Source organism: Panicum virgatum, chromosome 1N (assembly GCF_016808335.1).
Source record: "Panicum virgatum strain AP13 chromosome 1N, P.virgatum_v5, whole genome shotgun sequence".
NCBI classification, from domain to species: Eukaryota; Viridiplantae; Streptophyta; class Magnoliopsida; order Poales; family Poaceae; genus Panicum; species Panicum virgatum.
Genome location: NC_053145.1, coordinates 30,362,055 through 30,375,327, shown reverse-complemented (window position 1 = coordinate 30,375,327; position 13,273 = coordinate 30,362,055). Strand labels below are relative to the sequence as shown.

The 13,273-nt window shown below is 47.2% G+C and overlaps 2 protein-coding genes and 1 long non-coding RNA gene across 4 annotated transcripts; 2 read left to right on the top strand and 1 right to left on the bottom strand.

Moving 5' to 3' along the window:
- The first annotated feature begins 1,471 nt into the window (after positions 1-1,471).
- Positions 1,472-5,712, top strand: LOC120655615 (formin-like protein 14). The gene is made up of 3 exons (XM_039933522.1): positions 1,472-2,356; positions 5,159-5,215; positions 5,334-5,712. Exons 1-3 carry the CDS (start codon positions 1,544-1,546, stop codon positions 5,370-5,372), a joined length of 909 nt encoding a protein of 302 aa, XP_039789456.1. The 5' UTR covers positions 1,472-1,543; the 3' UTR covers positions 5,373-5,712.
- LOC120655616 lies at positions 2,680-7,449 on the bottom strand. Its single transcript, XR_005667618.1, has 2 exons — positions 7,168-7,449; positions 2,680-3,010 (listed from the first exon to the last, which is right to left on the bottom strand). It is a non-coding gene; the product is annotated as an uncharacterized LOC120655616 (long non-coding RNA).
- A 2,046-nt stretch (positions 7,450-9,495) lies between these two features.
- Positions 9,496-13,081, top strand: LOC120655613 (protein MIS12 homolog). Of its 2 annotated transcripts, none has more exons than XM_039933520.1 (7): positions 9,496-9,769; positions 9,909-9,975; positions 10,730-10,849; positions 11,463-11,555; positions 11,636-11,774; positions 12,502-12,636; positions 12,734-13,081. In XM_039933520.1, exons 1-7 carry the CDS (start codon positions 9,645-9,647, stop codon positions 12,790-12,792), a joined length of 738 nt encoding a protein of 245 aa, XP_039789454.1. In that variant the 5' UTR covers positions 9,496-9,644; the 3' UTR covers positions 12,793-13,081. The 2 variants fall into 2 exon arrangements, with proteins under 2 accessions (XP_039789454.1, XP_039789455.1); XM_039933521.1 differs by having other exon boundaries at positions 12,502-12,590; positions 12,734-12,873.
- The last annotated feature ends 192 nt before the right edge of the window (positions 13,082-13,273 follow it).

Here is a 13,273-nt window from a genome sequence, read left to right as displayed (position 1 = left end):
TGTCATCTATGCTACACTTGGTTGTCATGTATGCCAAACTTATGGCTTTGGTTGTGATGTCATGTATGCCAAACTTATGGCTTTGGTTGTCATGTAATGTATCTGAGACAAATCTGTGTTCTATGCAAACAATTTGCCTGCTATTTTCTATGTTTCATATTGTTGTCAACATAACTACCACTCTACTGTACTTGGACATAAATCAATATCACACAATATCACAGATTGCTTCACAGAATAGCACAAACCACAAATTGCAAACCACAGAATACCACAATATCACAGGTTCACAAACATGTTAGATAGATATCCAACACATACCAGCATTGTTCACAAACCACACAGATCACCTACTACACCTTCAGCTGGATCATTGAACACACAGTTCACATACCAAAACCTACCACATTCAGCTACAATTGTCAGTCACCCCTAACCATGTTACCAGGACCATTTCCTAACCTAAGCACTTGAACACTGCTCCAGCAGCAACGGAAGCAAGGATACCAAAGATCCAGAACCTTGCCATCGCTGGCTTCCGCGCATTTGCCTTGTCGCCAGCAATCAAGGCTTCATTTGCAAGCTTCAGCCCACAGATCTCCTTCTTCTGCTGCTCCATTTTCACCACAACATCAGCAAGAGCAGCCTTCAGCTTCAACCTTTCACGCTTCAGAGTCCAAACTGCGTCACGCAAGTCGACGAGCAAAGAAGCGACGAACGGATCCACAGGGCCTTCATACCATCCCATGAAATTACAACATCCAGACTGCAATGTGTACCCAATCCGTTGATTCAACCCAACATTGCACTTCAAATACAAACAAAACAAAATCAACTAAGCACTATGGACTTACCCGACTATGGTAGCACTTGAAATACCTCCGTCCCGGATTGTCATCGCTCCAGGAGATCCACAGTGCTGCCTTCTTCGCGCAGTGGCAGAACACGGCTGGCTCGTAGTCGAACGGGCCCCTGCGGTAGGGGATTGGTGAGGTGCGGCGCCAGCCGCCGTCGGCGCTCGCTGGACCACGAGCATCGCTGGAGCTCTGTGAACTTGCCATCCCGACTGCTCGACGCGCAGGCGGCTGCTAGGTTTTGCACCGCACGAGAATGGAAGCCCGCTAGGGTTATGGCTGGATGGGGAATGGCGAGCGAGAGGCAGGGGAGGGCGGCAGCGCCATTTTTTATTTGACTCATTGTCGTCTCACTGACAGGTGGGCCCAGTGCCACGTCTTCGGTCCACTCTCCACGGCGGACTGGTGACAGGGTGCCACGTCGGACAAAACCGCCTAAAAACGGTCTTCGGGAGGTCGCATGCCTGGTTTCGTAAGTTCGGGGTCCAAACATTTCTGGTTTTCGAGTCTAGGGAGGAAACTCAAATTCGACCCATAGTTCAGGAAAGCAAAAATGACTTTTTCCTCCCAAATTTATTTCTCAGAGTAGGGCCCCACTTCCCTTCCACCTTTTCGTCCTCTTCTTCAGCCGTCCCAAAGTCCCCACCACCGTCGGCCCGTCGCAGCCGGAGGGGAGAGGACGGAAGGCAATGCCGTGCTGCCAAACGTTGCTCACCGCCGCCGCCGCCGCCGCCGCTAGCACGCCGGTATGGCTCCACCGGCTGCACGCCAAAGAGGGCCTCTCCTTCCCCTCCCACCTCAACATCGACGACCTTCTCTATGGGGGGCGACAGGCCCAGTCTCCCCCGCCCCCGACCCCGCCCGTGCCGCCGCCTCCTCCTTCCGCCCATCACCAGACCAGCCTCGCCGTAGTCGTCAGGGAGCCGCCTCCCAAAGCCGCCGCTAAGCCCAAGCAGCCGCAGCAGCAGCCCCGCCCGCCGCGCAATCCCTCGCGACCAAACCCTAGCTCTAGCAATTCCCCACAGCCGCCGCAGCAGCAGCAGCTCGCCGCCGTGATCTCCGACGTCTTTGCGGTCCCGTCCTCCGCGCCGCCGGGCACCCCGCCGCCCAAGGCCTTCCGAAAGCAATCCCGGCCCCGCCCGAGGACTGACGACGACCAGCCGATCTCTGTTCTGCCTCCTCAGCCGCGCCCCCACAAGGACAAGAAGGAAAAGATCGCCAAGGCCAAGAAGCGCCGCCGGGCGGAGCGCGCCGCGGGGGCCGACAGGGAGCGCACCAGTAAGACCGACGTCACCGTCATTGACACCAGCATCGACGACTGGAAAGCCGCCAAGGTGCTCATCCGCAGGGGCGGCATCTGGAAGGTCCGCGACAAGAAGCCTTCTGCAGTGTCTGAAATGGAGGATGCCATCGCCAAGGGCAAGAGGAGGGCTGGCCTTGTCTCCAAGCTGCTGAGAGACAAGGAAAAGGAGAAGCTTAAGGAGAAAGAAGCAACAATAGCAGTGAGTACTCTTCATGCCGATGCTAGTGTCATGTAATATCAGTATCTCTTCTGTGCTGCTTGACCTCCCTCTCCCTGGAGCTTACATCTAGCTATGTGATAGGATTGCTTGTAGAAATTATGTTTTTTACAGAAATGTAGGATGCCTATAGTGCCAAAGTAAGAAATGAAGGCTTTTTTATATTCTTTTAGAATAAATGCAGTCCCCCTAGTTCCATGGATATGAAACCAACAGAGTGTTTTCAGTTTATGGCCCAATGCCTTCAAGCAGAAAATGTTCAGACTAGGGACTGCAGCTAATTTACTACCCCAACAACATCCACCTAGGGTCTAGCTGCCAAAATTGGATTATTTATATGTTTAGAACTCATGCCAACGGTGCTCATATTACCACATGCAATGGATTCAAACACAAGATCATCACTGGAAGCGGCAATCCTACCCTTTGATGCATCTGACAACATAATCCTTGGAAGTTCCTTGATCTCCTGTTTCAGCAACTTGATGCATTTGATCATTGATGCATCTTCAGCAACATGGTATAATAACATTTTTTTTCTCCAATTCAATAGTACCCCAAACTGTCCTCCAGATCTCTCCCATCCCTGTCCAAACTTGTCCTAGAAAATATAACCATTGCGCAGTTCCAAAGTTCCTATAGTCCATAGGGAAGCAGAAGTAACTACAGTGATAGCATCAATTTATTGTCACTATTAAACACCAATCTAAAAAAAAGGGCAGCCCAGTGCATGTAGCTCCCGCTTGCACAGGGTCCGGAGAAGGGTCCGACCACTTAGGTCTTTTTGTCGCAGCCTTTTCCTGCATTTCTGCAAGAGGCTGGTACCAGGACTTGAACCCGTGACCTCAAGGTCACAAGGCAGCAGCTTTACCACTGCGCTAAGGCTCACCTTCTATTAAACACCTATCTATGGATTCAAAATCAGTCCCTAACGATTTGTCAAACATTTCCTCAATAAACAACCATACATTAGAAGCACCATGTAGAAAAAAAATTAATGATGGATGCTCTTATTATCTCTGTAAAATAAGCAATCCTTCTCTCAGCATATCACTGGTAAGCAGTTTATTTTAGCAAAAAAATAAAAATAAAGTAAAACATTATTCTTGGTGTCAGTCATTTTCCATAGTGCTTGAATATACACATGTTTCACTTCACCAAAAGTAATTACTGCGTACAGGGATTGCACATTTTTATGTTTTGTTAATGTTCACGTTTTGTTTTTATTTTGTTTTCCTTCTTGAATTGAAGTGTACCTGTTGATTTACTTTCTTCGATTAAGTAATGTTGTTTTGACGATCTTAGGAGTGAGTTGGTGAATTTGGTTTTGTGCAATCCATTATCTTGTTGTGTTTTGTATTGTCTCAACTATGCCCATTTGTGCCAGCAGACATACATAAAAGTGCGCATATAGGTAGAAATATCCACTTACGATAGCTTGATTGTTTTGTTATGTGGAGAAAAAAGATATATTATCCGTGTTGGGAATACATCTTCCCGCACAATGCACTGGTGGCTGCTGAGTGATGGGATGAGATCACTTGGATCACGATTTTTGTTAGTTTCAAGTATGGGTAATATCATGTATCGGGCACTGTTCGTTGTTGTTGTTGATCATTGGAATTAGATGTTCGTTATAGTTGAATGGGTTCTCCTTTAGATCAGTTAGCATGGAATATTCTAATGTAGCTTTAGATAATAGATAGATAAAATGATCTGTCAGTTTCAGGATCTACCAAAGTGCACACTTGCACACTTATAAGATCTAGTTATAAATAATTGATCTTGTGTCAGCAAGTTGTAGCTTACATTATGTCATGACTTGTGGGTTGGGGCTAAGGGGGAAATAATGATGTGTTGGTTTCTGTTTCATTGTAGACCAAAGTGGGGAACCTACTATGTTATGCTTTATTGCTTTTACAATTACAACATTTGTTCACCAATTAAAAAGCACTATTGTGTGTCGTGCCAAGGGAAAAGAAACAGGGCATAGTTTAATAGTACAACCAGTACATTTTCCTTATATTTCAATTTAAGGATGATAGATTAGAATCACACAGAACAAGTTGGATATTCTTTTTAATCACATTACTTATAATTGAACCAATACAACATGTTCCTGTTGTTGATTTTCCAGCCACTTGAACCAGGTGCTTGGATTAGAGTACAACCTGATAGCTGTACTCGCTAGTGTTGCTTTGCTAATCATCAGGTTTGAGTGCCATTACTAACGCGAACTCATGATCACCCATTCCCCCACTTGAGGTGCTTACCACAAGGGCGTATGCACATTCATTAATAACAGTATGGTTACTAACATTTGAAATTTCAAAAAAGTTAAGGTGGTTTAGGAGTAACATAACAAGTTTGCTGTTAATTAACTGTGATTTTGATTCTGTTGTGGAAATTAAACTGCAGTTCTTTGACATGATAAAATGCTCCCTTTGGTCATAAAGAGTGTCATTTTGAATGTTTAGTTAAAGTTTTGAACCTCTGTTATTGTTATCTCGATAAGTTTTTTGCATTTATTTGTTTTGGATGGTATATTCATACTGTTCTAGTTTTACTTTGTGTTGCAATTACATCACTATAGATTTATTAGTGGTCAAAGTTGCATGTTGTGGTCCATGCTGAGGTCCAAAGAACATTCTTCTGTTACCAATGGGCATTGTTTTAAGCATATTACCATCTGTTTAGAAATTTCGGCTGGATTGTAAAATACTATTAGGCAGCCATGCATAGCATGTTTCACTAATGCTTTGTATGATTGTATGTCTACTCCAGGGATACATTGAAGCTGGTAATGGAGATGTGACTAAAGAATCAGAGGACTCCGACAAGGTAAACCTGATGAGTTCATTTGTGATGTAAAGGGCGCTCTTCTGTTCCAACCCAAAATTAAATAATCCATGCTGTTTTTGAGATGCTAAAGAAGTTTTCTATTACATGCTGCTTGCAGATGTTAGTAGTTCTGAACCAGAGCCAGAAGGCCAAATAGAGGCAAGAAAAATGGGTCAGACAGCCCTACTATAGGTGACTTGGGAGGAAATTGAGGACAAGGCACATACAAAATTGTCATTACATTGCAATTAACATAGTCAGTATCATTAATGTCCTATTGATCCTTTTTTTCTTGTGTCTTGATCTCATCCTACTTGAAGTTCAAAATTCCAATCATGAACATGGGGCCTTCTGGAGTTGGTAGGATAGCAATGTTTTTAGATGAACCCTCACAAGGCCACCTAAATGTTTTCCATTTTCCCCCTTTTGTAGAGAAAGGTCAAGTCATCAAAATGTTATTGTTGGCTTTTGTTGGAGTTGATGGGCGTCTGATTCAATTGGTCTGTTTGCATGTACTGCAACTCGGTAGGGTACTGTAAACAATGTTCAAAAAGGCGCTAGGCGGTTTCTAGGCGGTGACCCACCGCATAGAGCCTAGGCGAGCCTAAGCGAGCCTAGGCGTTTCAAGGCGGTTTGCTAGGCGGTGCCATATACATACATATACCTTGTCATATACATCATATACCTCTAAAAGAAAAAGAAAAACAAAGGACAATTAAGCTTTGAGTTAAAAAATAAGCCAATCAAAACAGTCCAGCAGCCCACATTATCCCCTCCCCTCTCCTCCGGCCCAGCAGCCCAACTTATCGCCTCCCCTCTCCTTCTCTCGTTCCCCTTCTGGTCTTCCCGACGCCCCTGCCTCCGCTCGTTCCCGACGCCGCTGCCTCCTTCGCCGCCGCCGCCGCCCGTCCATACCTCGGCCGCCGCCCGTCCCCTGCTTTCTCCTCCTCCGCCAGCACTCGTCCCTGCCTCCTTCTCCTCCCTCTGCCTCCTCCCTCGCCGGCGCCGACGAGCTGGCGCCGCCTAGGGGTCTGCCTAGCCCCATAGGCCAGGCGGGAACCCCTCGCCTAGAGCCTAGTTGCGCCTAGGCGCCCGCCTAATTCCGCCTTTTTGAACCGTGACTGTAAATGTAATGTTCATATTGGTTGCTCAGTTGCTGTACAAGTTTGGTTCGTTGGTTGGCATTGGTTTCAATGATTTGAAGATGTCGATGATCGCTGGCGTGAGCTTGACCTCCACAAGATGCATTGGAATTTCAAAGCCAAGCATGAAATTGGTGCTCAAGCGTAACAAATTTCATATCCAATCTCAAATAAGCTGTGAACTCTACGGACAGACAGATTTCAATAATCTTGGTGAGTTGATTGATAGATCTGGATCTCAATACGCATAACAGTTTGTAAGCTAATTCGGCTGTCAACCCACACAGGAAAGGGCAGCAGTCGCAGTTGAAGAGACACATGCGAGATGAGGAGCGGATGAATGTTGCAGATGAAAGAATACTGGAAGTTGAGAGCATGCGGGGACTCGACTGACTGACTGAGCATATGAAGCCGTTTGGATGCGTTGTCGTTGATCGCGAGTATGAATGCAAGTGGGGCGGGTTGCGGCCGGCCGCCCCGCGTCCGCACGAGCCGCGAGCGCCGTCGCGGGCATCAGCGGCTGCCCGCACTGCGCCGCTTGCCTCTTACGGATCAACGTGAGATCCGGACCATAACCACACCAAATTATTTATTACTTTGTTCACTGAACCATATATATTAGCTGGTTCCAACAAACCAAACCTAAACCGAACCATATATATTAGCTGGTTCCAACAAACCAAACCTAAACCGAGCCATATATATTAGCTGGTTCCAACACTACACAGCTACACTGCCAAACCCCACGTCAGAACCCGCGGAACCCACAAGCGCACAGCGCACGCACTCGACAGTCGACACCCAGCTCACCTCGCGCCGCCGCCGTGGCGCCATCCCCGTGGCCTCCAGCTCCCGCCGCCTGCGCGGCAGCCGCGGGCCCCGCGATCATCCCAATCTTCACATCCGCAGCGCGCTGGCCAGTGGCCGAATCGCGCGAATCCCGGCAGTGCCGACCCGTGGCCCCCATGAGCGAACGAGAAGCTGCTGCTGCTGCGTCGCCATCGCCGCCGCTGATGACGAGCGGAACGGATAAGGGCGACGGGGATCCACGACAAACCAGACCAGTCCGGACCAACCCACCTAAATTGTCAATCCCAACTAAACCAGCCCACAAGATATCTCAGCCCGATTATCACCAAACCAAGTCGGCCCAAACAAAAAAAAAACCAAACCACAAAGACTGGTTTCGGCCCAGACCACTAGCAGACTGACTTGCGGACTTTGCGGCTGCCCGCATCTGTCCGCGGCCAGCCACATACAGCGTGCGGCAGCCATCGCGGTGACCGCGAGCGAGGGCTGAGAACGGCGTCGCCGGCCTCTTGTCTGCGCGATTGCAGCTGGCGCAAGCTCGAGCATTGCATCGTGAGGCAACTCCTTGGTTGCATGCAGCAATCCGCACGTCGGGCTGGGCAAAATAAACCGAGAACCGAACCGAATTTATCGAGAATAGATACCGAAGGAACCGAAACCGAAGAAGTTGGTTCCTGTTCAGTCCTATGATGAAAAGAATTGAACTTTCTCGAGATATTCGGTTCTTGAGCTCGGTTCCCCCGAAGAACCGAAATGTAGCCCATTAGGCCCAATCTAAGGTCCGGCCCAAGTAAAAACCCTAATCCCATCCCTTCCCAGTTCCCATGCGCCCCCAGCCCCCCACACCCATGCCCACACACCCGAGCTGCCGCCCCTGGGAACCCAAGCACGTGACTCCCAGGTGGCCAGGCCCCCACCCCAGACGGCGGCACCCCCAACCCCGTCAGCGGCCGGAGTCCCACCGCGTCGGACTCTGTGCTGCGTCCGTCCCCCTCCCCACCTCGCCGCCGTCGGTCACCGCCCCTAGCCCCAGACGGCGCGGCGTCCAGACCTGCGGTGCTCGACTCGGCCGCTGCATCCCCCGATGCGACCTCCTGCGGGCCTCCGGCCGCCGCCCATGACCCCGTCCGCTTCCATCCCCGTCACCCACCCCCAACAACCAGCAGCACTCGGCGCTCGCCGACCCCGTCAGACGAGGGGCAGCCTCGGCGGCGGCGCATCCACGGCCATGGCGCTCGTCCGCAGGGCGGGGACGGAGACGACAACATGTGGCCCCGAATCGACGGCGCGTCGCCGCATCCACGGGCTACGCACGCGGCTGCAGGGCAGGGTTGTCGGTGGCAAAGTGCGGCCCCAGATCAACGGCGCGGTGGTGCATCCATGGACGGGGCGGCGGCGGATGGTCCATGTTCTACCAGGGTAGGGCAACTCGGTTAGTTCGGTTAGTATCGGTACCGAACCGAACTAACTGAAACCGAACTTGCTCGGTTCTTACTTGTAAAAAGAACCCATCGGTAACCGTTTCTCCCGAATGGCCAGCTCGATCCGCACGCCGCCACACTTGCTCGGTGATGATATAAACGATACTAGAGCTCGCTAGGAAATTGTTGATCGTCCGATAGCTCTGAAGCACGCCGGAAGGGATGGGAGGCAGGGTTGCGGCACCGAGAGCAAAGCCGCGTCGTCTGCTTCAGTAGGGGTGCAAATTGGTGATTTTTAGGTGCACCTCCAATCTTCTTTAATTTAAAATTTTGTATTAATTTTTCAAAATGAGATCTAATTTTAGAGAAGTAATACAAAATTTTAAACTTAAGAGAATTGAAGGTGCACCTAAGGCCCCTATGCTTCAGCGATGCGGTTTTGCGGTTCAGACTATGCGATTTTGCAGTGTGGGCTGAGCCGGCGGGTTTGCGGCAAAACCCGCCCGCGCTTGCATCCTGAGCAAATCCGTTGGATGAAGGTCCAGATTTGGCCCCGCCCAGGTTGTCTGTGCGTGGTGCAGTTCATTTCAGCAGCCCCCCGTGTGGCCGATTTATGGGCAGCCGATGATTTAATTTGGCACGGCATGCACTGAACCGATCCAACGCACCTTATTTCCCGGTAGTTTTGGTACAAACTGGCTGTAAAATTAGTGAGCTCCCAACCCCCATCCAACATTTTTCGTTCGGGAGGTAAAAAGGAAATCGAGCTTCCAAACAGACCCTAAAGGAAAACTTGGATTAGTGGACGAAGACCTGCGGGCTCAGCCCATCAACAGAATCAGGCCCAGTTAGCACAGCCCGCGAGGCTCATCCATTTTATTCCTCTTCCGATCAGAAACAGGCAAGAGAGAGAAAAAAAAAGAAGGAAGCGACCGTGACCAGCGCGAAATTTGAAACCCTCGACCGGGGCGCCGGCCGCCGACGACCATCCCTGCTCCGATCCGCCGCCTCCCACCAGCCAAGAGCTCAGAATACTTCGGAATCAGGAGGGCGAAGATGCAAGACGGCGACGACAGCGCGGCGGCGGCGGCGGCGCTGGGGCTGAGCCCGCAGGTCTTCGTCGACGAGGTCCTCGATATCATCGCCGACGTCAGCGCCGAGGCCTTCGAGTACTGCCTCCAGTTACGCTCCCTCCGGATCCTTCTCTCGCGAATCCCCGCCCCGATTTCCCCTTTTGTTTCGGTATTCTCTCTAACGCCTTCGCCACCGACCGGGAGGGCCTGTTTAACATGCCATTTTGCCGTTGCTTTTCTTCTCCAGGGAAGCGGCCGCACCGGGGGTCCTCGGCGCCGCCACGGCGGCCCAGAAGGCTGCGGAGCTCCAGCGGGTAAGTGACGGACTCTGGCGACATGATTCGATACAGCCCAAATCGCGGATTTGATTTGGGGGTGGATAGTTAGTTAACTGCCATTCCTCAGCTGATTCGTGTTCCTGTCTTGTGAATTCCACTCTGCTGATCATTTTGGAACTTTTGTGCGATGAGACAAACCTTTGGAGTACCTTGATGTGTGAAGATGTCTTGATAAACAACTTTCTGCTTCGCGAAATTTTAAATGACTGAATGCAACTCCAGAATGGTTAAAATGGACCGTGAAAATTTTCTTATGCATCAGAGTGTCACAACCACATGTCATCAGATAGCGTTCGTTTCCCACTAGGCCACGTTTAGCTTGTCTTGGATTTTTCTTGTGCAGTGAAGACCACTAGCTGGCCTGTTACAGGCTACATCATTTCAGTTTCTGCTGGTTTACAGAGCTGTATAGCGAAGGACAGGACGACAAAAGCATGGCTTCATTAAGTAGAGTATCAGCTATATATGGTGGACTAACCTTCCAACCGCAGCACTGCTCTTAGCTGCTTTGGGCTTCAAATGTCTTAGGCAGCTGTGTACTCCATACTCCACAATGTGCATTAATTTGCTTAACAGCTAACTTGTTTTACTTGTGCTGACATTCATTATCACATCTTTCTTATAAAAGGCTTTTCACAACATTAGTAATTGCATAAATTCTTATTTCATTCTTTTATGGACCAGCAGGACCATTGCGATAAGTAGAAGTATTTCTTTGTTTCCTCTGTAGGGATTAAATGCCATTCACCATGTCGTAAGGGATGCACTGGATAAAAGAATGATGAACTGGGAGAACTACTGCTTCCAACATTGCTTCAATATACCTGAAGGTTTTGTGGTGCCTGAAGATGTACGTATCTTATATCCTAAAGTAACAGATTCATCTCAAACATGTCAAGTTTGTCATTAATGTGCTGTAGCAAAATTTGATTTGTGTTCATATTGCTCATTCATTGTATAGAAGAAAGGGAACAAAAAAAACCTTTTATGAAGTTTCATAATATAGAAATATGATGTTTTGAGTTTATTGGTGTAAACACTCAACAACAGAAGCTCATACACTCTTGTACAGTCATAAAAGCCAAGAGGTACGCATTCAATATTAAATAGGACATTTTACAAAATTGCTGAAATACTGGAGTTTATTTTTAATTTAGTTTCTCCCAATCTCTCAAAGACTTGGAGAATTTGATGTTGTTGAAAGTTGAAACCAGTGTTTCTGGTGAGTGCAACAATTGTTATACCTTTGTTTCCATTGATTTTGAAAATTATCAATCTATGTGGAATATCATTTAACCTTAATATTTGTGATTGGTTGCAGTAACTACAAAATAAGCCTTTGATTCCACATATTTTGTTAAGTGAATGGAACCATGCTTTGTTTCACATTCACTTTATTTCCTTGTCTTTCAAGGTATGGTAATGCAGATGAGTATATATATGTTCGTCTTTTCTTTCATCAGGATAATTCTTGTGCAAAAGAGTCACACAAAGTTGGGACTTCTGATTCAGATTTGGATCTGGAACTTGATTCCTTAAGGAGAAAACTTGAAAGTGTAAGCACCTTAGTTGTTATGATTTTATGGTATATAGATTTCTGTAACAATTGACAGTGTTTTCGCTTATTTCCCGTTAGGCTAACAAGGAATCTGAAAATCTTCAAAGAGAGATGTCTTCATTAGAAAGGCAAACTACGTACAAAAGGAAACTTGATTCTGCTATTGCTGAGATTCAAAAGTTGTTCGAAGACAAATTCGTGCAGGAAAATTTTGAAGGTATGACATTATATTCAGTAATTCAACCCAAAAACAGAAGCAGAGAAGTGTACAAGATTTGATCTATTATTCATTCCTTGTTAAATTTATCAGTTCTGTCCAGTATTTCCAGAGATAGTTGCACTTTTCTTTTGTTGTTCACCATTGCTAGCATGTGAAGTTATTAGTTTTTCTTTTTGATAAAATTGGAACTAATATGTACATAGTAAGGAGTTTAGGGATTCATTGTCTTGTCAACCTGATAAGAGCTTGAAACTGCTCAGTTGTTTATTGGACATTAATAATTCAGGAGGATGTCATACCTTATAGAAGTAGTTCTATGTTATGAAGTTATGGTAGCTGTAGGCCTTCATGTTATTTATTTACTTAATTGAGAACAGACTACCTTGTTAATGATTTCCCTTCATGAACTTGTTTGAAAATTTGTTAACACATAGCAATTCCTTCTCAATACTTGTGCCTAGCAGCTTGGTGTCATTTTTTTATGGACAAGACCTAGAATTGTTAAGGAATCAGTACTCTTTTCCTCCACATGGTTGCTTCACATTGTAAGACAATAGACCACTGAGACATCTATATTGTTATGTGAAATGTGTGACATCAATTACAAAGTTTACATGGACCTTTAATCTAGATAGAACATCTTCCCATTTATCAATTCAACCTCCAGTCAGTCTAGTTAGCCCTGGTTCAAAAGTATGACTATGCAACTGTGCTGAACCTGCAGATCTTGCAAAGGTGATACCACTGTTGCAGCAGAAAATACTAGGTATGAAGAAGAAAAGGACTGAGACTGGGAGCTTGATAGACCAACAGGTTTGGAACACGAACGGTCTGAGGGATAATAAGTGTCCAGCATTGGGAAAGGGTGCTGCCACCACTTTCCCCATGGTCTAGAGTTCTTCAGTGCATACAGCTATACCATTTGTTGCCACTGATCGAGAACTTATCCCTCTCAGGTTTAACTGCACGCACTGAAGACATTCAAGAGATTGTTAGTATCTTACAGAACAAGTAGCTTACAGTGTTGTGCAGCCTAGGCCATATCTGGATGGCAACTAATAGTCGCATTCACATACAGTATCAGCTTCTCTTTAACATTGTCTAGCTATCTTCTCGCTAGCTGCTTGTCTCACTGAACTGCGTTAAGGTGATGGGGGACTTCCTGGATAAGTTAGGGCTGCTATGTTGTGTAGCTGTGGTGTTTTGTGGTATTTTAGGTTGTGGGATAGTGAGACTTATTTGAGGATAATTCGATGTACCCTCTGCTGTGTCATTCTTGGATCACTGTGTGCTTGATCATGAAAGTTTATGGTTCCTGCTGGAAACGGCTAAGCTGTGATGTTGTGTGAGAATACGACCAGGAAGAGATAAAAAAGGGGAAAGATGTAGAATTCGGGCACATCCACAAGAACTAGATAACTGAAGTATCGGTTACAAGCCAAGATAAGCAGCCTTCACCAAGCACCACCAGGGAAACGACGAGCTACAGCTATTCT

What these genes read in the sequence shown, in the direction of transcription:
- LOC120655613 (XM_039933520.1), top strand. Translation starts at nt 9,645, where the DNA reads ATGCAAGACGGCGACGACAGCGCGGCGGCGGCGGCGGCGCTGGGGCTG. An exon ending in CGTGCAGGAAAATTTTGAAG is followed by an intron (nt 11,775 to 12,501) that starts GTATGACATTAT and finishes CTGAACCTGCAG; the next exon opens with ATCTTGCAAAGGTGATACCA. An exon ending in TAATAAGTGTCCAGCATTGG is followed by an intron (nt 12,637 to 12,733) that starts GAAAGGGTGCTG and finishes TATCCCTCTCAG; the next exon opens with GTTTAACTGCACGCACTGAA.
- LOC120655615 (XM_039933522.1), top strand. Translation starts at nt 1,544, where the DNA reads ATGCCGTGCTGCCAAACGTTGCTCACCGCCGCCGCCGCCGCCGCCGCT. An exon ending in AGAAAGAAGCAACAATAGCA is followed by an intron (nt 2,357 to 5,158) that starts GTGAGTACTCTT and finishes TGTCTACTCCAG; the next exon opens with GGATACATTGAAGCTGGTAA. An exon ending in AATCAGAGGACTCCGACAAG is followed by an intron (nt 5,216 to 5,333) that starts GTAAACCTGATG and finishes TGCTGCTTGCAG; the next exon opens with ATGTTAGTAGTTCTGAACCA.